Source organism: Rosa chinensis, chromosome 5 (assembly GCF_002994745.2).
Source record: "Rosa chinensis cultivar Old Blush chromosome 5, RchiOBHm-V2, whole genome shotgun sequence".
Taxonomy (NCBI): domain Eukaryota; kingdom Viridiplantae; phylum Streptophyta; class Magnoliopsida; order Rosales; family Rosaceae; genus Rosa; species Rosa chinensis.
In genome coordinates this window covers 32,020,744-32,042,262 of record NC_037092.1, presented here as the reverse complement: position 1 = coordinate 32,042,262, position 21,519 = coordinate 32,020,744, and the positions used below count along the sequence as shown (strand labels likewise).

The window sequence follows — 21,519 nt, the reverse complement described above, 5'->3', positions numbered from 1 at the left end:
ATCCCCAGATTTTTTCTTTCTTATGGAGACAAAGAAGAGGAAGAAAGCTATGGAAAAGTTATGTGCTAAGGTGGGTTATAATGACTGCTTTGTGGTGGGTAGTGTTGGTAAGGAAGGGAAGAGTGGTGGCTTGGCTTTAGGGTGGAAAGCAGATGTTCAGATAAGTATCTTGGGCTCTTCTCAAGCTCATATTGATGCGATAGTAAGGTGGGAGAATGTTCTAGTTAGAATAACAGGCTTTTATGGTAATCCGGAAACCTTACGTCGTTCGGTTTCTTGGGAGTTGCTTCGAAGAATTGCTGCCACTGTCACTGGACCTTGGTTAATTTTTGGAGATTTCAACGAACTTCGGGATGCAAGTGAAAAGAGGGGAGGTGCGGCCAGACCAGAGGCGCAAATAAGAAAGTTTAGGGAGGCCACAGAGGATTGCGGGTTGCAAGAAATTTTGTTTTTTGGATCACCCTTCACGTGGTCCAATGGGCACACTTGGGAGAGACTTGATAGGGGGTTTGTGAATAAGGCTGGATGGTTATTATGGCCTAATTTACACGAGTATCACGTTGATGGTTATGCCTCTGACCATCTTGCTCTTATTTTCCATACTAATGGGGAGGGTTTGAAGAAGTTTCGGAAGAAGAAGCGGAGATTTATGTTTGAGCCATTGTGGGTAAAGGAAGAAACATGTCAGGAGGCTATAAGGGCAGCCTGGTCTTCAGAAGCAGTAGAGACTAGTCTGGAGAGTAAGTTACTGACTTTGGGTGATGTTCTTATGGCCTGGAATAAGGAGCGTATTGGGAATGTGCTGAGGAGAATTAACAAGCTACGGAAGGAGTTAGATGGTATTCCATTTGATCATCCTGTGGATTCGGTTCAGGAGCATAGAAGGTTAAAAAAGATCTAGAGAAGTATGTGGGCTATAATGAAGACTTATGGAGGCAAAGATCTCGGGTGGAGTGGTTGAAAGTAGGTGATTACAACACAAGGTTCTTCCATAATTATGCAAAGTTAAGAGGATGGAAGAATAGAGTTAGTGGTGTGGCAGATACTAATGGAGTGTGGCAAGACCAAGTTTCAAATATTCAGGAGGCCTTTGTCAATTACTTTTCACATTTGTTTACTACTGAAGGTTGTAATCACTTGGAGTTTATTTTAGACGCTACACCCACTGTTGTATCGAACCAGATGAATGATATTCTATTGTAGCCTTTTAAGAGGGAGGATATTGAAGCTACTTTGAAGCAAATGGCACCTAATAAGTCACCGGGAGCTGATGGCTTATCTGCGTTGTTTTACAAGCATTATTGGCATATTGTTGGGGATGAAGTGTCGTATTTTTGTCTGAAAGTTCTAAATGAAGGGGCAAGTGTGGAATCGATTAATCAGACTCTAATAGCTCTAATTCCGAAGATTGAGCACCCGCACTGTGTTACGGATTTGAGGCCTATTAGCTTATGTTCTGTTCTCTACAAGTTGATTTCCAAGACGATTGTGAATAGAATGAAAGGTTTACTGCCTTCTATCATTTCGCCTTTTCAAAGTACGTTCGTCCCAGGTCGCCACATCCATGATAATATCATAGCTGCTTTCGAAACAATTCATACCATAAGAGCTCAGAGAAGTACAGCTGACCCGAGATTGGTTCTTAAATTGGACATTAGCAAAGCATACGATCGGGTGGAGTGGGTTTATCTTGGTGAAGTAATGGGAAAGCTAGGATTTCATGAACAGTGGGTCTCCTTGATCATGAGGTGTGTTACTTCGGTCAGGTTTTCTATTTTATGGGAAGGACAAGCTTACGGTAATTTCCAACCGATTAGAGAGCTCAGACAGGGAGATCCCCTATCTCCCTATCTCTTTTTGATTTGCTCTGAAGGTTTATTTGGGTGGTTTCAAAAGGCTTGCAGAGAGGGTTTTATTGAAGGAGTCCATGTGGGGGGGAATGCACCTCCTGTGAATCATCTTTTATTCGCAGACGACAGTTTGATATTTGCTACTGCTAGGAGGGAAGTGGTAACGCATTTGAAGCAATGTCTTCTATTGTACGAGGCTGCAGCGGGTCAGATAGTTTATTTTCAGAAATCAGCCATCTCTTTTGGACCAGCAGTGGACGAGGGGGTTAAGTTTGATATTCAGGAGATGTTGGGCGTGCCTGTGGTACCATTTCATGAACGGTACTTAGGGCTCCCAACGGTGACAGGGAGGAGTAAAAAAGAAATGTTCAAAAAAATAAATGAGAGACTTGACTTTCATCTTACTGGGTGGAACAGTAAGTTTTTGTCTAAAGCAGGGAAGCTAGTGTTAGTCAAAGCCGTTGCCCAGGCAATCCCGACATTTACAATGAACGTTTTCAGGCTCCCGAAAGGTATCTGCAAGTCGTTTCAATCTAAAGTTGCAAACTTCTGGTGGGGGAAGGCGGATGGGAAGAAGGGGATGCATTGGTGTAAATGGAATCAACTTTGTAAGAGTAAAAGTCAAGGTGGGCTTGGTTTTCGGGACCTTGAAGCTTTTAATCGAGCACTTTTGGCAAAGACAGTATGGCGTCTAGTGATGGAGCCTAATTCCCTTGTGCACATGCTACTACAAGGTAAATATTTCCCGCATAAAAATTGGGCGAGAGCTAGGAATGAAGTAGGTGCCTCTTTAATCTGGAGTAGTTTGATGTGGGGTAGAGATTTGCTGATAAATGGGACTAGGTGGAGAGTGGGGACATGACGTAATATAAGGGTTTGGTTTGATAAATGGTTACCTACACCATGGACCCTCAGACCGGTCTCTCCCCATACTGGTAATTTAAATTTGAAGGTTAGTGAGTTGATGCTTTATCCTGGCATGTGGAATGAAAGTTTGATAAGATCTACATTTCGCCCACATGAGGTCGATACTATTCTGTCAATACCTATTGCTGCGGGAAGGAGGGATGATTCTATTGTTTGGCATTATTGCAAAGATGGAAGGTATACAGTGAAGTCAGGGTGTTGGTTAGCATCAGAGCTTCAGAGGGTTCATGAAGGGTCAGTGGGTTGTAGCAACAGTAGCAATAAGGAAGGTACCCAAGTTTGGGACACTTTGTGGAAATTAAGAATTGCTAATAAGGTGAAACTTTTTCTTTGGCGTGCTTGTAAAGGCTTCCTACCTTGTGCTGCTAATTTGTTCAGAAGGTATAGGGAAATTCTAACCTTTGTTGCCGATGTGGGAGGGAGGAGGAGACAACAATCCATTGTATGTGGAGCTGTCCGTGGTCTAAGAAGGTTTGGAAATTCTGATGCAGCTAAAAGCAAGCGCATAATTTAACCCTGAAATGTCATCGTTAGTATATAGTAAATAGGGATCGTTCTATTCCGGGGATTGAGGGTACACCTGTAATTGCAAAAACAAATTAATAAAAGTAAAAAGTATTATTTACAAAAATAAAACAAAGAATAAAAATATATACAAATGAACACAAAAGGGGGTTTTAGGATTATTAAATTAAAAAACTAAAATAAATAAAATAAAGAAAATGTAAAAAACATATATACAAGGGTGGAACGCAAGGAACAAAGATCAAAACCAATTCCATGTAATCAAATTCGATGCAAACCCTACAATTGTTCATCTAAGTCATGAGAAAGGAGTTGATCATGTGAAACATTCGAAAGCAAATGATTTCCCATATTTTACTTTTCAATGCTAATTAACCTAAGCGAAAGCACCTAGATCAATCCTATCAAACATGCATTCAAGCACTAGAAAGCTAGTTAATCATAACATGTTTAACGCATTACACATAGAGAAAGGCTATCAACTCAAGTGTACAACTTAGTTATGGAAAAGTCCACCTAATTGCAATCCTCTTCAATTAAATTCGATTCTTGTCCAGAACCTTTACTACTTTTGATTCAAGTTACACAAAGCAAAAAGTTGATTCATGTTCTTAAACCTAGCACCAATTACATGCAAATCCTATAAGTGTCGACCCAAATAAGATAAACATATAAAAGTTTTCTGTAAAGCAAATTTAATCGAACAAACTCACATAAGCAACTTAGAATCTCAATTATAGAATTCGAAAACTTTATTTAAACATAGAAATTGGGCTTAAACTTTGCCCTAAACGTTATTGTTAACTAGAAACAAGTTCATACAAAATCAAACAAGGAAACCAAAAAGGTTACAAGGAAAAGGAACGAATTACACCGTGAGTGGAGATGGAGATGGAGAGCTAGATGGTTGGATCTTGAATCTTGGAAGCAAGCCTTCAAGGTGGATGATGGAGGATATGATCTTCACGGCTCATTCTTCTTCTTCCTCTCCTTGCTTGAAAACGCAGAGCTTTGCAACTAGAGAATGGAGAGAATTTTTCTGAATGAAGAGGTGTTGTGGTGTTGTTCTTCTGTTTGATGGTGTGTGATGGTGTGTAGGAAATGCTCCTATTTATAGGAGGATGGCAACTTAGTCTCAAAGTCTTCAAGATTTATCCACACAGCATTAGCCAATCAGAGAACGCCACGTCAGCTCTGCTATGTCATCCAACCAATAAGAAACCTCCAATTTAACACCTTGATTTAGGGAGATTATTTTTGAATTAATGGCATGATTATTTTCTGATTTATCTCCTCAAATAACTATCCAATCATGCCACACAGCTTCGACCAATCACAGAATGCCATGTCAGCTCTGTTGAGTCATCCAACCAATCAAAAAGCTCCAAAATAAATCCATAATCTTTCCAAATATATTATTGCTGATTTTCCCAAGATTTAATCTGATTTTTCTCTTAATTTTCGGCCAAAATACTCTTGAGTGAAAATAGGAATGAATCTGGACTTGTTTTGGACTTTTTCTCCCTTAAATCTCTCCATGGCATCATTATCCTTGATCATCTCTTGATTTTTGACATTAACTCCATAATTTCCCATGGCAAAATCAGCTTTAATTCCCCATAATATCTCCCACGTCATCATGTGGTCTCCTAATGCCTTCAGGTTTCCTAGCCTCATCAGGATTCCTGCGTTGACTGGGATTCCTAGTTGGACCAGGAAAACTCCATTTCTTCATTTCAGCTCATTTGTTCTCCATTTATTCCAATGTACCTAGAAAATAGAAACTTTTATTAAAATTACTAAAAATAGAAACTTTCTAAAGATGGAAACTTTCCTAATCAAGACGGATTTATTTAAGGAAATAACTAAGTAAATATGAGGAAATAACAGTTAAAACGTCGCATTAAAATGCTCCTATCAAATTCTCGTTCTTAAATGGAGTTTATAAACAATGGAGAGAACCTAGTTTCATTGACTTGGTTGCGCATGTGGTTAAAACTTCCTCCAAAGAGGAGGTTGAACTGTTCAGTGTTATCTGTTGGTTACTTTGGAAGAGCAGGAACAGATTTAAGCACGAAGGAGTTGTGGAGGAGAGTAAGCATATTGTATGGAGTGCGAATGAGTGGTTAAACAACTTTCAGACCGTGACTAAAGATGCAACACAAAAGAGAGTGAAAGTCAAGTGGAGGCCACCTACTGCACCAAATCTGAAGTTGAATACTGACGCAGCAATAGATTATAAAAAGAAGAAGGCTGGTCTAGGCATGGTTGTACGAGATGGTGAGGGGAAATTGAAGTGTGCAGGGCACAAGGTACTGCCAGGAAACCCATCTATTGTTGCTATTGAAGCTCTTGCTGTCTATCATGGATTACTTTTATGTAGAGAAGCTGGTTTTCAGAACTTAGTAGTGGAGAGTGATTCCACCATAGTAATTGATGCGTTGAATAAGACAAAGCTTGATCTTAGTGTGGAGGGTGGAGTCTTGGATGATATTAAGTGCTTGGCTTCAACTTTGAATCAGTCCTGTGGAAGAGAGTCAATAGAGAAGGCAATATTGCTGCACACAAGATGGCAAAGCATGCCTTAATGGCTGACGAAGATAGACTCTGGCAGGAAGCAGGGCCACCTTGGCTTACTAATATCATTTTAGATGAATGTAGAAATTGATGATATGAGGGGTGGTGCTCTTTTTTACTTGCTCTGATCATGCAGTGTTTTTAGCGAGGCCACCTTAATCCCGAAGGTTGTATTGACCATTTGTTATCAATGAAAGTTTTTTAACTGATCAAAAAAAAAAAAAAGTCTGAAAATATCAAATCCGGGCATGGTTTTTGATATCATTTTCAAATATTTATTTCAGATATACATGCACTCTTTCATTTCTGCCTTATATTAATATTTCTCCTGCATCATGAAAGAAAAAAATTACAAGCATAATTGATCGAAGAACAAAAATGTAACCAAATGAACCTTTATTTATTATTTATTCCTTCGTTTCTTATATTTTTATGCCTGTTCTCAAGACATTCAAATGGCCCTTTTACATATATCTAGATAGCTAGCTTTTATTTATGGCCGGCCTCAATTCATAAATTGATCTACTGCATGGGTTTCCCGTAGATGCCTTTGGCAAGAATTCCTTCATTTCTTATATTTTTATGCCTGTTCTCAAGACATTCAAATGACCCTTTTACATATATCTAGATAGCTAACCTCAATTCATAAATTGATCTACTGCATGGGTTTCCCGTAGATGCCTTTGGCAAGAAAACTATCCGAAAGCAACGACTTCATATTCTCCTCAAGGCTTGGAAGACAATGATGGGCATTGTAATCGTACATCATGGGAACCATTCTAGAAATATTGAGAGCGAATTGTGTAAAGGACTCTGAAAATGGATTGCAAGCAGAGAAGCATTCTTGGTTGAGGCACTTCCACTCATCTGAAATCTTTTGGATTACATATGCTTGCACCTCTTCAACAGAAGAGCCTTTGTGTTCTTTCATGTAGCACTCTATGTATGATCCATCAAACCCATTTTGGTCCTCATCCTACAATATTTATTTCACCATGCCAGATATTTGAAAATTAAACATGTATGGAGAAATGTATTAGATAAAAAAATTCTAATAACTAATAGTATGTCAAGACGGCCACCACATACCTTGGCAGTTCCAAAGTCATCCCATAGCCGAAGTATCATGGCCGTTGAAGACACGATACTAGGTAAGTTGATGTTGTTGAAAAGATCTATGGTTTCCTTGATCATACCTTGACCAATAATACAGAAGGCGTGGGTTAAAAATGCAGGCACCCCTGAACTGATAATCCCATTCTTCAAGTAATCTCCGGAGTTTGGCAACTCCCCACGCCTAAACCATTGTGCTTCTACCAAGAATGCCTTACACAATCTTATCCACTGTAGCATCAATACAGTGTTCTTAGTGATATATATCCAAATAGGAGTTAATAATTAAAGGCATAATTATCATAATAACTCCTAAATTTGAGAATAATTGTCATGATCAATTTACACCTCTAACTTGCAATTGCGAAAATTAACACTCTGAACTTGGCAAAAACTTCCGATTTGCACCTCTTTGTCAAATTTAACCTTTTTTTTTTATCCAAATATGAGGAATAATATGGTCATTTTATATTTATTTCTTTGAATAATAAAAATATATGAAAAACAATTCTTTAGATGGAGATTCATATCATTCCATCTACTTATTTATTGATTTTTTTTTTTTGCAAAATTATGCTTGCATTTTAATATTTCAATAAGAAAAATTAAGCGGAGGAATAAAAGTTTATCACTAAACTGAATTGACTAATTGTTCAAGTAAAACTCTAATTTGTGTTTGGCCCAAACTCTAGGTTATTTGACCTAGTGGTAATAGGGTTTAATTAGAAGAATCTAGAGATTATCTTTCCTTGTATGATTCAGACTCTATACATTATAATCCTCTATATAAAGAGGCCCATATTATCAATGAGAATACACAACAATTCTCTCTCAAATATCGATTCTCTAAAACATGTTATCAGCACGAAGCCCTAACCCTGAAAACCTAAATTCGTAGCCTCCAAATCCCAGAAACCTCCGCCGCCCACCTTGAAGCTCTCAACTCCAGGAACCCAGAACCGGCGGCACCACCCCCAGAACCAGCCGGTTAAACACCGAACCGGCCACCGGAAGTAGCGAAAGTCCCTCTGCCCGGTTCAAAGCCTTCCTCCCAGCCTCCTGCAGCCATACTCCACCAGAAGCTGCAACCTGATCCCAAATTGCCGAAACAGGAAAACTTATTCCCGGAACCGGCCAAAAGGCCCTCAAACGGGCAACTAGAAGCTGTTCCATCTTGAACCGCCGACAGCCCTTCCAGATCATCCCAGCCCCTACTTCAGTCAACCCTACGCAACCCAGCCTAGAAGAAGACTAGCCAAGGCCTAGAAGTGAGCTCACATCCCTCGGCCCAGAAGCAGAAGGAGACCAGACTCAGCCCAGAAACGAAGAAGCAGACCTGAAGCCCACTGACGTCAGCTCAGAGCCCATCCACGTCAGCGTCCAGTCAACAGCCCACGTTAGCATCCGACTGCCACGTCATCCACCGGTGCCACGTCAGCAACTCTGGCGGTAGGTCACCGCCGACCACTTTCCGACGACTTTTCCGAGGACTTGCGACCAATTTCGAGGTATTTTTTTCTAAAAGTTCTCGTTTTTTTTAGAGTTTTTAAATTCAATTTCTCTTCTTTTTATCGGGGACTTGCAACCTTCCTTTTTCTACCCTCTTTCTTCTTCATAGGGGAGACCAAAAGCCGAACTGTGGGGGTTCATGCTCACTCCAAGCTTGGAGCTTATAGAGTCCTCCAAACTTAGAGTTTGTTGAGAAGAAAACGATCGACCACATACATCGTTGTTTTGATCTAATCCAAAACCCCTCTTGGAATCAGATTTTCTTGGAAGCGACTACTCTTAGAAAATCCCTAATTTCTTGGAAGCAACTACACTCAGAAATTTTTATTGTTTTCGTGTTGTTTTTCAGGATGAGTAACCTGAACAAGTTGAGCTTCGCTCCACTAGAGACAACAGGCGCAGGATACCACAAGTGGGTCTGTGATGTGCGCCAGCATCTTAAGATTGATGGGATCCTGCGTACGATCCAAGAGCCAAATCAGGACGTGCTTACTCCTCAACAAGTTGCTGCTTTTGAAGCAAATAGAGATACGAGAGAGGTGAATGAAGCTAAAGCCATCATTCTCATGACAAGGCACATGAATGACGTGCTCCAGAATGAGTACTTCAATGAGGAAGACCCAAGAAAATTGTGGGTAGAACTCGCGCAGCGTTTTGGCAACGTTCGTGACTCCTTCCTTCCAGACTTAGAAGTGAGATGGCATAGCCTCCGCTTCTGTGATTTCAAGTCTGTACTTGACTATAATTCAGAAGCACTTCGTATCAAGTCTTTGATGGAATTCTGTGGGCAGAAAATCACTGATACGATGTTGATCGAGAAGACTCTCTCTACCTTCCCCGTTTCTGCATTGATGGTAGCCAAGAACTATCGGATTGATGTCAATGCAGGATGCATCACAAGATTTCATGATCTTATTGGTACCATGAATGTAGCTGAAAAGCACGACAACATACATATGAAGAACTATAATTCTAAACCCGTGGGAGCAAAGCAAATTCCGGAGTCTAATTATAGTCGTGCCCCTAAGGGAGGGCGCAAGGAGTGAAACCCTAAGGAAAGGGATAATTCTGGACGTTCTGGTACATATTCTCGCCCTAAAGAGAAAGGAAACAGCCAAGATAGGCGTGTGCACAGAACCATGGTGGTAAACGTGTGAAGGGAGAGAGAGGCCAAGCCTCTAGTTATGGTGGTGACGCAACCAAAGGAAAGAACCGTCCCCAAAGCGCTTCTAAAGCGCCTCAATCAAGGGAACCTGACCATAATGATACTTGTCTCAGGTGTGGACTACCAGGACATTGGGCAAAGGCGTGTAAAGCATCCCAGAAATTTGCAAACGCATACAAGATGTATCGTGAAGCAAGGGAGGCAAATTACATGGAACAAGAAGATCAAGATGGTGATCTCGATCTAAGGGTGGAAGACTACAAGGATCAAGACCCAGAAACTGGCGATTTTGATTAGGTCGTTTTATTTTCCAAGAGATGTAGGCAATTGCCATATTATTTTTGTAGTAGATGCCAATGGTATTAGTCTTTCTTCAAAGTAGGCGTACTCAATGTAAATGTGATGTCTAGGAAGTTTTTGAGATAAGTGGTACTTAAGCGAGCCTTGCTCCACCGACATCTCTCTACTCACCTGGTCACATTTGCGTTGGAATTACCGAAAGAAGTTAGATGACTCCCATTGTTTTGCATTAGCTAGTTTTTGGATTACATTTTCTCTAGTAAAAGAGACAATGATGTAATCCCGTTGGCTTATTAATAAAAGTTGAATTCTTTTCTTTATGACTCCTTTTTAATTACGGGATTTTCTTTTAGGAATGGATTCTGGAGAACTACAATGTCTTGCGGATAGTGCGACTACGCACACCATTCTACGCCATAGGAAATTATTCTTAGAGATGTTGCCTACATATTCCTCTGTGACTACGATGGCTAGGCCATCATGTTTAGTTCAAGGACATGGAATGGCCCAATTCCTATTGCCAAATGGCACCTTGATTAAAGTCGCAGAAGCTCTCTACGCTCCTAAGGCAAATTGAACCTTATTGAACTTTAAAGATATAAGAGCCACCGGATTCCATGCAGAAACACATACTAAGAACGGAAAAGAGTTCCTTTGCATTACCTCTACTGATTGCGGACGGAATCGCATCTTAGAGAAGTTTAAGTGTCAGTCTAGTAGACTTTATGTCACTACAATTCGACCAATTGAATCCAATAATGTCATAAGAGAAGATCTCTTAGATTCCGACACATACTGGCTTTGGCATGACCAACTAGGACACCCTGGTCGTGATATGATGCTCCGTATACTAAAGACTTTACACGGAAATCCATTCTTCAGAGTGAGAAGAAGCAAGAATTTTAAATTGATTCCAGGACTTAGTAAGACAGCAGCCACCGCAGCATCTGGCATTATAGCTGTCTTGGGACGCCATAGGGCCGCCCAAGTCCATTGTGACAATGCCATAAATGGCGCTTCCCATGGTCATGATGCCATGGATGTCCCTCCCCATGGCCAAGATGCCATGGATGCCACTTTCCATGATTCCAATGCCATGATCTGTGATGTAGTCACACATTTTGGTTCTAATAGCACTACAGACGCTCAGGCCCAACCAAAATCCTCATTGGTTGCTTCTAAGGCCCCTCGCTCATTTTGCAAAGCCTGTTCCTTCGGGAAATTAGGACCGAGACTGTCTTACGCAAAGGATCCCAAAATACTAATTTCGTTCTTACAGAGAATCCAAGGGGATATCTATGGACCAATTCAACCATCATGTAGACCTTTTAAATATTTTATGGTATTGGTTGATGCGTCGACACGCTGGTCACATGTCGCGCTGTTGTGCACTCGAAATGCTGCTTATGCTAAACTCCTCGCCCAGATTATCCGTCTACGGGCTCACTACCCTGACCATCCAATTAAGTCAATTCGACTTGATAATGCTGGGGAGTTTACATCGAAAACGTTCGATGATTATTGCATGTCACTGGGGATTGATGTAGAGCATCCAGTTCCCCATGTTTATACCCAAAATAGTCTCACAGAAGCCGCTATCAAACTACTACAGATGTAGCACGGACATTGGTTATGCGCACCAATCTCCCTATTTCTGCTTGGGGATATGCAATATTGCATGCAGCAACGCTAATTCATCTACGACCCACTGCAACCCAATCTTACTCTGCCTTACAGCTAGTGACTGGGTACGAGCCTGATATCTCGCACTTACGTATTTTTGGGTGTGCCATTTATGTGCCTATTACGCCGCCACAGCGTACTAAGATGGGTTCACAAAGACGAATCGGCATCTATGTTGGCTATGAATCTCCAACTATTGTCTGCTCCCTTGACAGGTGATCTATTTACTGCTAGATTTGCGAATTGTCACTTTGATGAGACAGCTTCCCATCTTTAGGGGGAGATAAGAACAAAGACGTTCAACAGGAACGACAGGAATTGTCATGGTCTATCCCCACTATGTCTCATCTCGATCCCCGTACCGCATAGTCTGAACTTGAAGTGCGACAAATAATCGAGCTCCAGAACATAGCAGACACTCAGTCTAATGCGTTTTCTGTTGTTGCCAAAGTGACGAGATCACACATACCTGCTGCAAACATGCCTGCAAGGATTGATGTCCCAAATACTGGACATAACGCCACTTCTGTGACACCAAGAGATGGTGCCATTTCCCAGAATGGCAATGATGTGGTGTCTATGGTCGTAGGTCCCACAAGGAAGCGCGGTAGACCGATTGGTTCGAAGGATACTCGCCCTAGAAAGAGAGCGAATGAGGCACAAACAAATCCTTTGATCATCGATACTCAAAATCCGTCCCATGAGAATGTTCTGGATTATGGTTATGTCCAAGAGACATCATTGGGGGACGCCTCAATGTCAGAACCTATCCCTGAGAACATAGAGATCTCTGTAAATTACACTAGTGTACATGGGACGTGGGAAAGAAGCTCCATCATCATTGATGATGTATTCGAGTATTCAGTGGCGCGTGAGATTATTGAGACCGATGACATCGAACCACGCTCCGTTGATGAATGCCAAAGTAGAGCTGATTGGCCAAAACGAAAAGATGCAATCCAGGCAGAACTTGATTCTCTAGCGAAAAGAAAGGTATTTGGCAAAGTTGTACCAATACCGCCCAACACCAAACCAGTTGGTCACAAATGGGTATTCGTTAGGAAACGTAATGAGAGAAACGAGATTGTAAGATACAAAGCTTGCCTTGTGGCGGAAGGCTTCTCACAACGCCCTGGAGTCGACTACGAGGAGACCTATTCTCCCGTAATGGACGTCATAACGTTCCGCTACCTTGTCAGGTTGGTAGTTTCTGAAAAACTGAACATGCAGCTTATAGATGTGGTTACTGCGTATCTATATGGGGGGGATCTAGATACAGAAATATACATGAAGGTTCCAGATGGACTTCAGTTACCCAAATCAAGTGGCTCTAAACCACGGAGCACGTTTGCAATTAGATTGAAACGCTCACTATATGGATTGAAACAATCCGGACGGATGTGGTATAACTGTCTAAGTGACTACTTGAGTGGGAAGGAATATGTAAACAATGAACTATGCCCATGTGTGTTCAAAAAAATGTCAGGTTCCGGATTTGCAATAGTAGCGGTTTATGTCGATGACATGAACATAATTGGCACCCTTAAAGAGTTGAGGGAAACTGCGGAACACTTGAAATCCGAGTTTGAGATGAAAGATCTTGGGAAAACACGGTTTTGCCTCGGTTTGGAAGTTGAGCACCGTAAAGATGGTATCCTGATTCATCAATCAGCTTATACCCAAAAGATGCTTAGGCGTTTCAACACTAACAAGATTAAGCCTTCCAGTACCCCAATGGTCGTCCGTAGTCTTGATCCAAAGAAGGATCCATTTCTTCCAAAAGATGACGATGAAGGAGTGTTAGAGGCAGAAGTGTCCTGCCTAAGTGCAATAGGCGCATTATTGTACTTAGCACAATGCACAAGACCGGACATCTCATTCGCTGTGGACTTGCTAGCTAGATGTAGCTTTGTGCCAACACAACGCCATTGGACTGGTGTTAAAGATATCTTTCGATACCTAAGTGGTACGATCGATAAGGGCTTGTTCTATCCCTACAGAGCGAAGATGGATTCGGACCCATCAAGTTCCAGGGACGCCACACATGGTGGACTGCGTTCCCTCTCCCCATCCCAAAACTATATAAGTGTTTTGGAAGGTTTTGCTGATGCTGGGTACCTCTCTGACCCACACAAAGGTTGCTCCCAAACTGGTTATGTTTTCACCATGGGAAAGACCGCGATATCTTGGAGGTATACAAAGCAGACCTTAGTCGCTACCTCTTCAAATCATGCAGAGATTATTGCTCTTCACGAAGCAGTTCGTGAATGTATATGGCTTCGATCTATAGTTACGCATGTTCGAAGCAATTGTGGTCTGAAGTCTACCACAGATGAGCCAACGAGCATTTATGAGGACAATGCTGCTTGTATTGAACAAATGAAGCAAGGCTACATCAAAGTCGACAACACCAAGCATATATCGCCCAAATTCTTCTACAATCAGCAACAACAGAAACTCCTCAAGATCAAAGTGAACCAGGTTCGATGTGAGGACAATCTGGCAGACTTATTTACTAAGTCATTGCCCACGTTCGAGAGACATGTGGCAAGAATTGGCTTGCGGAAATTATCTAAACTCCCATGATCGTAGTCATTAGGGGGAGGCACAGACATCAGGGGGAGATGTCTACATGTTAGTCTCAAAGCGTGAAGGGTGTGTTGTGCTCTTTTTCCCTTTCGACCGAGGTTATTTTTGTCCCACTGGGTTTTTGTTACTCTGCAAGGTTTTTAGCGAGGCAACGAGAGAATCACCGCTTTTGGGCAACACAAGAGGGAGTGTTCAAGCAAAACTCTAATTTGTGTTTGGCCCAAACTCTAGGTTACTTGACCTAGTGGTAATAGGGTTTAATTAGAACAATCTAGAGATTATCTTTCCTTGTATGATTCAGACTCCATGCATTGTAATCCTCTATATAAAGAGGCCCATATTATCAATGAGAATACACAACAATTCACTCTCAACTATTGATTCTCTAAAACACAAACTAATTTTTTTTTTCCGCAGTTATAATATACAACCTTTATAAATCAAATAGACAATCTTTATTTTTATTATTCAAATAAATAAATATAAAACGACCATATCACTCATATTTGGATGGAAAATGTTGAATTAGATGGAGGGGGTGCAAATCAGCAGTTTTAACTAAATTCAGGGGGTTAATTTTCGCAATTGCAAGTTTAGGGGTGTAAATTGACAATTATAGTCAAATTTAGGGGGTATTTTGACAATTATACCTTAATTAAATGGCAAATTAGGGGAGTGTATTCAATTCAGATTTTAAAAGATTTTGTTTGAGTTTTTATAATTCATGGATTTACTTAATCCACGGATTGTTTAAATTCTATATGGACTCTGATTGATTCTAATGGATTGAGTTACTAGTATTTGTTTAGATTTTACAAGTCCTTATGATGTTTTTGGTACGTTAATTTTTTTCTTCTTCTTTAAAAGCAATGGATGTATGGATCCAACTATAATGCTATATTAGTGACAAAAAACTGTATGTGTGTGTGTGTGTGTGTGTGTGTGTGTGTGTATAAAGGCCTGCTCACCTAAGGGACAGTTTTTAATGGACTGTGAGGGACAAGTGAATCTGACGGCTGAAAATAAGTTCACAGTATTAAATTGTTATAATTTATGCTTATATATATATATATATATATATATATATATATATATATATACAGATCCTATCCAGAGCGGAGTTCTGCTTTGAAAATTAACGTGTGAAGTTTGAGTTTTGGGTCACTTTTTAGTCGCATATCCTCATCTCGACTGTTCTGTTTTTAGATACTAGTGTATAGATCATCTATGCATATTTTTAGCCAAAATGATGATCGTTAAAGCATTGATAACTGCCTTAAAGCTAGTATGGTTCAGGTTGACAGATTCAGTCTGTCTATTGGTTTACACGAGTTAGATACCTTAACGATCATCAATTTGGCTGAAAATTTGCAGATATGATTTATACACTAGTACCTAAAAACTGAAAGGTTGAGATGTGGATATGCAACCGAAAAGTGACCCAAAACTTGAACTTCACACGTTAATTTCAAAGCGGAGCTCCGCTCTGGATAAAATCTATATATATATATATATATATATATATATATGGCAATATATCATTCTTTATGTTGTGTATAATGATATATGAATAATAAGAGAAAACTAATCAACCAAAATGTTACACAAAAAATAAAGAAGTAAACTAATTAATAACATAATTTATTTCATTTCTAATTTACAAAAGAAACATGTGTGCATGTAATGGCCTATTCTAGGTTTAGATGAATATATATATATATATATATATATATATATATATATATCGGCACCCAACTTCAGGTTTGATTCAAAAAAAAGAAACATGTGTGTATGTATCATCTTAACAATATATACCATTGAAAGTGAGTTTAATTAGCTAGAAGGATTAAGGTTTCCAGAGCTATAGTGATAAAAAAAAAAAAATATTAGATGAGAGCAGAGGCAGAGGCAGAGGAGGATAGTAGGAAAATAGGTCTGAGACAAAATGGATGAGTGTCACCTATTGAGAGCTACTTCTTCGATCTTCTTGTTTTTTTTTTTTTTGGTGAAGAGCTTATTCATTTTTTGAGTGAGAAAGAATCCATCAAAATCTCCTACGAAGTGGTTGGATTGTTTTTGAGTTTTGATATGTATAAAAAGCACTATAAAATCCTCCAAAATCCAGCATTTAATGAAATTCTTAAAAATCCATATATTTTTGAATATATGCAAATTTGAATGGATAATTTTAAATCTCAATTGAATACATCAAGATTTTAAATGATTTTTAAAGTCTCAATTGAATACCCATAGACTTTCAAAATACAAAAAAAATCTTGTAGACTCTTAAATGAATACACCCCCTTAGTAACTTACATATTACTTGATATATGTATATGTACCGATTCTCTTAGGATTTCAATAGGGTTCCATCCGTGCTTTTCGTGGACACACTGGCTGATATTATTGGTAATGTCATTAAGAGCTTTGAAACATGTTTTCATGTAATTCGGTAGCTCATCATTTGTAGCAGTATCCCATCTACATAATTTTTTTTTTTTCAATTAGGAACAAACAAATTAGATTTTAGTGATATTAGGTCATATGTACATGCACATGTATATGCACATATATACCTCGCAACTGCTGCTGTAAAGAGAACGAGTTCATCTAGTGTTCCACGAACATCAAAAATATCATCTATAATGTAAACAAGAGAGACTGCTTTTGTGAGTTCAATCCTTTCCTCTGATAATCGTGGATCAACGAGGCATGCCATCGGCCATGTGTACCATTTAATTGGCTGGTCTCTCACAAACTTCAACTCTCTGGTCAAACCTAGTTCTTTCCACCATCTATAAGATGTAGAAAGAAAAATTCAGATCATGCAAGTGAAGAACAATAAGAACCAAATTAAAATTATTTAACATTAATTCTGTTAACTGAAGTACTACGTTGGTGTACTCACCCAGATACTAGTAGGATTTCATTTTGGATTATGGATTCAACCATGTTGAACTCTAGGTTTGCTAGCTCTTGTAAAGAACAAACCCATTTTTCTTGGCCTTGAAAATTATTCAAAAACTTCTTGGCCATGAATCTTGTCAGGCTCTTGTGATAGGGATGCTCCAAAGTGCGCTCGACAAGTGTTACGCGATGATCATTGTGATTGTTAGAGACCCAGGCAGTGAGAAGCTGGCGGCTGAGCTTTCCTGCTTCGTCAAGCATTTCTTCTCCTTGGAAACTCAAGTGAGATGCTTCACATAATTCCACTAATCCATTTATGTCTTCATCACTAGCTATTAGTCCGGATTTGAGCTTCTCATTGTTCTTGATCTTGTTACACGCCTCTGCATCTGTCATCCTCATTAAGTCAGTACATATTATCATCAACTTTCCTTGTTGAATTTGAGTTAAGACAAAGTGGTAAGAACAATATCTACCTGGAGTTACAGGGAAACCTTGTTGTCTCAATAGTCGAAAACGAAGGGAAGCCTCAAGAAGTTGATGATTGCCATCATCATCACCATTATAAGCTGATGACCTGGTGTATTGCTTCTCTAAGATTGCATAAATTTCATTTTGGAAGAGATAAGCGACGCCGAGGCGTTGCATGGCATCAACCATAACCAATTGCTGCAGTTGATCTTCCCCGGCATTTGCGAGTGTTTCCTTCAACTCCCTCAGTTTTTCTTCACGACGGACGTGAAGATCACCCTATATCATGAATAAGTGAAAAACTTGACAGAGCAAAGGATGAAACACAGAAAAGGAAAAGAAACTATGGCAATTTTCCATCAATGAGCTTTATTAATCAATCACCACTACTTACGATCTCAGACTTTGAGGAAGCAGAGTGAGCTTGAAGAATGGACGCCATTGAGATTAGGTAAGTAAAAATTCAAGTCGGGAGTCGGGAGATAAATAAGCTAGAGTCATGAAAGAGAAATACTAGCTATCTTCCCCATTCCACCTTCCTTTTGGACCTTTATCACTCAGCTAATGCCAGGTGGCTTCCACTAACACTCGAAAGTCGGCTATTTAATGTCTTGAAAAATGAATATATCTTTTGCTGTTTTTACCCTCTTCTTCTCCATATTTTTAAAAGTTTCTACACTACAATCTCGGCACAAAAGAAAGAAAATGTTAGCCACATTCCCCATTCATCCTTCACTTTGGAGTTTGGACCTTTCCCATTCAGCTAATGTCATGTGGCTTCCACTAATACTCAAAAGTTAGTTATTTAATGTCTTCAAAAATGAATACATCTTTTGCCCTTTTTACCATTTTTTTTCTCCATATTTTAAAAAATTTCTACATTACAATCTCGACAGAAAAGAAAGAATCATATAGAGAAAAAGTTCTTCCCAGCTCAATTCCTCTAGTTTTGCTTTCGTTAAAAAACAAGATTTATAGCAAATGAATTTTCTCAAGACTCGAACCCATAACAACTCATTTCCCTCAATGAAACAGCATGTTGGTTCTTGTCACGCCCAGAATTTTGGATAAAGAAATTCAAAATCTGAAATGCGATAACTCAGTCATATACCTAAAAATACATAAAAACTTTTTCAATTTAATCTAAACAAAACAATAACCAAGCTCACAAATGTCAATACCGACTCGTTTTCTAGAGTCACATATTATATCACCACTTGTTTATATGAACTCAAAAGCATCACAATAAATGTAAACGCTCACCAGGAGCATACTACAAACAACCGTAAATAAAATAAACAAAATAGGTTCTAAACCTAATACTGCTGTAACAACAAGTTGCGGCCTCAACCTTGGTTACCCTGACCTGTAGGAAAAATTCCTACACCATGGAATAGTGCACCGCGTTGCAACAACAAATCAGTAAGCTTTTTAAGCTCATATGAGTGAACTCAAATAAATTGACTCAAACAACGCATGCTTATAGTTTCTCAACTCATGAGGTAAATTAAAGCAACAACATTTAACTCCACAAAACACAACCGAATTTACAATCACACAAGGTAAAAATGAGTAATCCCTGCATAGAAAATTAATTTGGGAGATTACATTAAAATCAAACAATAGAAATCATTGTAATCCTTGCATATAGTTTAGTTCAGGTGATCACATTAAAAGCACACAATTCAAATAAAACATAAATCAATAATAAAATCAAACAATAGAAATCATAGTTTCCCTGCATATAGTTTAGTTCAGAAGATTACATTAAAAGCACACAACTCAAATAAAATAGAAATCAATAATAAAATAGGACAATTCACGCTAAAACCAAGAAAACACCCTTTCAACTCCATTAAAAACGAACCACAAAATGACTCGTTTTCAAAACTCAACAACCTTACCTCTTAACGGTAACATACATCACTAAAGTGACAAAATCATATTATTTTCAACTCATAATTTAATAAAAAATCCAGTCCCTCCTCAGACAATTAAAAGAAAGAATACAGCCCAAAGTCTCTTTTAAAAACACGTACTCATGAGTCGCAAGTAACCTGCTTGTTACCCCCATGACATACAATGGCAGATATACTAGAGCTCTAACTAAATCGTAACTATACCCTGGCCAAGGGCATGGTTCCGATAACCCACCCCTCGGTCACTACTATAACCCTCGATACAAGGACCAAAACATTTAAAAAGTCACTCAAGACTCAAAATGTTACACAACCTCAACACTTTCCAAAACAATTTAATTGACTGCAACAAATATTGTTTTCAAAGCTCAACTTCCATCTCAAAAACAATATAGAAATCAATTTCGAAATATTGTTTTCACCCCTTCAACCACCAGCACAATTTGACAAGTAAAACTCTCAAATACGAAATGTCAGTAACACAATTGTTTCCATTCAAAAGAACCAAGATTCATTCATTTCCTTAGAAAATTAAATCACAACAATAGCAACATCGAACTCACAAAACATGTTAATTCCACCTTATTACAAAACTACACCAATATATATATATATATATATATATATTCCACGTGTACACACACACACACACACACACACGTAGTCACATACTCAGGAATGAGGAATGCTATTAATACCAACTATAGTTCACAAATACAAAACTCGTGAAAAATTATTTTTCATAATAAAACTTCATTTTACTTATGAACCGTTGTCGATTAAGTTCATATAATTTAAAACAAATATTTATTTCCAAAAATAATTTCACAATTTAATAATAATTTCGAATAATAAAGTAACTCCGTTCATAAATGAACCCCGTGAGATTTACTCACCTCTAAATCCCGCTGCGTCTTCTCACATAACCGAGATAACACAATCACAAAATACTCGTCCAAGACAACTTCATCAAGTACCTAATCACATACGGTCTCATCTCAGTACCCGAAACACAAAACAATTAAAGTTCGAAACCCCTGTTTGAACTAAAACCTGAAAGTAACGCCATTCAAGACAAAACTTCACCCGAGACCACCTAAAGTCTCCGGAACACTACTAGGATTAATATGTCAAAATAACAAGTCGATCCAACGGTCGGATCTTCATGGATCGAAAATTGAGATAATCGAAAACACCAAAAATTCTAACATGCTCATACGATCTCCAAATGCTACAAACCATATATCAAAACGCTCGTATCAACGAGTAGATGACATTTAGTGAAAAAACCTGTCCTACCCATGGTCGGATGTGTCACCACTCTCCGCCACAGGCGGCTACATGTGCGCCGCACGCACTGCCGTGCCAAACTCAAAACCAACTAAATCCAACAGTCCAACTTGGAGAGCTCAACATAAGGATCAACTTTAATACCTGAGGTTTTGGCCGGTTTGCCCAAGATCTGCCAGAATCAAGCTCGAAATTCGAAATCCACTGTTCACGTGAGTTGAAGCTTCTCCCATGCAAATCGATCAAAACCACCACTATGGATTGAAAGAGGATACTCCCAATAACCAAACGCGTTCGGTTTGAAGCCAAGATGTTTCCGGAAACGAAAAATACGACCAGATCATCGTCGCTAAAACGGAGCTCTTTGATCTCCAGTTTTCGGCTTGAATTGGTACCTGAACGACTGGCACTACGAGGCGCGTCAGTCTGCAATGGTGGCGTCGCCGAAGAACGTCAAACGGCTCTGGAAATGTCGGGTCAGGTCAGTTGGGGTCTGGCAGATCTTAGGGTTTCTAAGGAGAGAGAACGGAGCGTTTTGGGGTTTCCAAAAATGGAAATCCGGAATTTCTGAAATTATTTTTGGTAATTTTCTATTTATAGGAAAATTTCCGAAAAATAGAAAATATTCCCCTGACCATAACTTTCTCGTATGAACTCCGATTTATGCGTGCCGCATGTCTACGAACTCATATCG

General features: G+C 39.2%; 2 protein-coding genes across 2 annotated transcripts; one reads left to right on the top strand and one right to left on the bottom strand.

Annotated features, from left to right (window-relative positions):
• Positions 1-2,829: 2,829 nt before the first annotated feature.
• On the top strand, positions 2,830-5,890 carry LOC112203645. Its single transcript, XM_024344575.1, has 2 exons — positions 2,830-3,248; positions 5,362-5,890. The coding sequence occupies exons 1-2, from the start codon at positions 2,830-2,832 to the stop codon at positions 5,888-5,890; spliced, it is 948 nt and encodes a 315-aa protein (XP_024200343.1).
• A 644-nt stretch (positions 5,891-6,534) lies between these two features.
• Positions 6,535-18,058, bottom strand: LOC112203643 ((3S,6E)-nerolidol synthase 1). Its single transcript, XM_040505824.1, has 7 exons — positions 18,011-18,058; positions 17,622-17,895; positions 17,147-17,534; positions 16,815-17,033; positions 16,581-16,719; positions 6,969-7,223; positions 6,535-6,855 (listed from the first exon to the last, which is right to left on the bottom strand). Exons 1-7 carry the CDS (start codon positions 18,056-18,058, stop codon positions 6,535-6,537), a joined length of 1,644 nt encoding a protein of 547 aa, XP_040361758.1.
• Positions 18,059-21,519: the final 3,461 nt, after the last annotated feature.

Excerpts from the sequence above, each read along its gene's own strand:
- LOC112203645 (XM_024344575.1), top strand. The coding sequence starts at position 2,830 with ATGTGGAATGAAAGTTTGATAAGATCTACATTTCGCCCACATGAGGTC. Across the intron at positions 3,249-5,361 it reads GCTGTCCGTGGTCTAAGAAG|GAACAGATTTAAGCACGAAG; the intron begins GTTTGGAAATTC and ends TTGGAAGAGCAG.
- LOC112203643 (XM_040505824.1), bottom strand. The coding sequence starts at position 18,058 with ATGGCGTCCATTCTTCAAGCTCACTCTGCTTCCTCAAAGTCTGAGATC. Across the intron at positions 17,034-17,146 it reads GAAATCCTACTAGTATCTGG|ATGGTGGAAAGAACTAGGTT; the intron begins GTGAGTACACCA and ends TACATCTTATAG. Across the intron at positions 16,720-16,814 it reads TTTACAGCAGCAGTTGCGAG|ATGGGATACTGCTACAAATG; the intron begins GTATATATGTGC and ends AAAATTATGTAG.